Below are 2135 nucleotides of genomic sequence, written 5' to 3'. Positions count from 1 at the left end.
CCTAGAAGAAATGGATACCATTCAGGCTTCATCTTGTGAAAATAACCTAAAGCAAGTATTGAAATCAAATGAATGTCAACCAACACATTTTAGAAATAGCTTTCACTCTGTTAGAATACTAGAAGACTTACAATCTCTACGCAAGTATGTTAACAGTTATTTTACCTTCATTCAAAATAAATATTATTAACACTTTTTTGTTTTTAGAAAAGAAGTTTTATGTGATATTAGATTTGAAACAGATGATGGATGTATAACATTTGGTCATAAAAATGTTTTAATGGTAGCTAGTCCATATTTCCGAGCAATGTTTAATAATTTTGATGAAAGCAATAAAGATCTTGTCAAAATAAGTGAATTAGACTCTACTGTTTTAAAAATATTAGTAGATTATATTTATACTGGTGAATTGATAATGACAAAAGAAAATGTACAGGTATAATTAACAAGTCAATTTGTGAAAGACTAATATAAAATTGTTTTAAATGTATTATTGATGATTTTCAAGATATTGTTACCAGCAGCAAAAATCCTACAGTTAGATTTTGTTAGTGCTGCATGTTCTGAGTTTTTACAAAAACAACTGGATGCATCGAATTGTCTGGGCATCAGAGCGTTTGCTGACATACATAACTGCACGGAATTGTTATCAAGTTCTGAAGCATTAATAAAAAAACAGTTTCTGTATGATTTAATTAATTTTATTCTTTATTAAATTCATTCAGCAATAAATTATCTATATAAAGACATTTATTTTCAGGGAAGTGGTTAAAAGTGATGAGTTCCTATCATTATCTTCTGAAGATGTGGTTAAGATAATCTCTTGTAATGATCTTGCTGTTCCATATGAAGAAAAAGTAAGCAAACTGCAATATTAGTTATTGTTGTATGTAAAGTCAACTTAACACAAAGATCTAACACATAAATATAATGGACTCTATTCTTGAACAGTCATCTAAAAAAAAAAAAAATTGTAAACCTGTGGATTAATTATATAAATAATTATTGATAGGCGAGTATAGAAAAACACAGTTATAGAAAAACAAACATAACTGCTAGCCCTTCTGCTTTAAATGCTTATGTAAATCCATCAAATCTGTATTAACTTTTAATCTAAGAATAAAACAACACAAATAAAAACATTAACACGTTGACTGCAAACTGAATCCGATTGGCGTCATAAGTATCATTCAGCAATGCGTTTCACGCCATATGGCGTCTAATATACATTAAAAACTAATGGTTTAAAATTCTCTACGCGTAGTTGAATTTTATTTTATTAATATTTACTATTTAGCGTGTATTAAACACTTGTTTTTAAATAATGTATACATACATCGTTTTGAGCACTTTCTTTATTTTTATTTTCTGAGTGGAACGATGAATGTATTGATTGTACAATGTGTGTTTTTTTATTTTTAATTGTGTCATCACCTTTTAGGACAGTAAATGTACCTAGATTTTCTTAAACTGTATTTTTTCTGATAGTAAAGTGAATCTAGTTTGTACATTGGGAGGGGGGGGCTCCTTATATATTGTTTCAAAAACAGATGAATAATATTAAAAATCCATAGTCACTGTTTAGTCATGATAGCCGATTCAAATGAACACGGTTGTATCTCAACTATTTGCTGGTAAATAAAACCTGATTGAGTCTTAATAATATATATGTATAAGATTAATAAGAAACGACAAAATATCCTGAATAGTGGACTGTATAAATTTATTGTACATATAGTATTTCATTCATTGGAATACATGAGAATAACTTATTACTATGTTAGTCCTACACAAATTACAAATAATTAAAAAATTAAATCATGAAATTAATAATACAAACAACTGCGTATCAGCGTTGATAACAATTATCAAATAATAAACAGTATGGGTATGATACGTCTGACCTGGTTGAAGTTGACCGGAGCACTTGTTCCCATACGGAAGTGTATACCTGCACTACGCGACGTACCGACGGTGGACAATGAGTACGACGTATCCAAACACGTGGGTATCAGGGGTACACGATGATGTCGAATTAAAAAATTAACCGAACCGGTAAAATTACGATTTAAGCTGAGCCACGAATTCCAACGACGCGCATCTATCCGCGCCTGTGACACAACAACAATGCGGCA

At 30.1% G+C, this 2135-nt stretch overlaps 1 protein-coding gene across 2 annotated transcripts; it reads left to right on the top strand.

Moving 5' to 3' along the window:
• Positions 1–1123, top strand: LOC107883045 (kelch-like protein 12). Of its 2 annotated transcripts, XM_029485589.1 has the most exons (3): positions 1–144; positions 208–684; positions 761–1123. In XM_029485589.1, the coding sequence occupies exons 2-3, from the start codon at positions 497–499 to the stop codon at positions 876–878; spliced, it is 306 nt and encodes a 101-aa protein (XP_029341449.1). In that variant the 5' UTR covers positions 1–144; positions 208–496; the 3' UTR covers positions 879–1123. The 2 variants fall into 2 exon arrangements, with proteins under 2 accessions (XP_029341449.1, XP_016657860.1); XM_016802371.2 differs by lacking the exon at positions 761–1123 and having other exon boundaries at positions 208–478.
• The last annotated feature ends 1012 nt before the right edge of the window (positions 1124–2135 follow it).

The sequence above is a fragment of the Acyrthosiphon pisum genome, chromosome X (assembly GCF_005508785.2).
Source record: "Acyrthosiphon pisum isolate AL4f chromosome X, pea_aphid_22Mar2018_4r6ur, whole genome shotgun sequence".
In the NCBI taxonomy this organism is placed as follows: domain Eukaryota; kingdom Metazoa; phylum Arthropoda; class Insecta; order Hemiptera; family Aphididae; genus Acyrthosiphon; species Acyrthosiphon pisum.
This window is presented reverse-complemented; position numbering and strand designations above follow the sequence as displayed.

Coding starts and splice junctions, on each gene's coding strand:
- LOC107883045 (XM_016802371.2), top strand. CDS start 11: ATGGATACCATTCAGGCTTCATCTTGTGAAAATAACCTAAAGCAAGTA. Junction 145..207: donor GACTTACAATCTCTACGCAA/GTATGTTAACAG, acceptor TTTTGTTTTTAG/AAAAGAAGTTTTATGTGATA.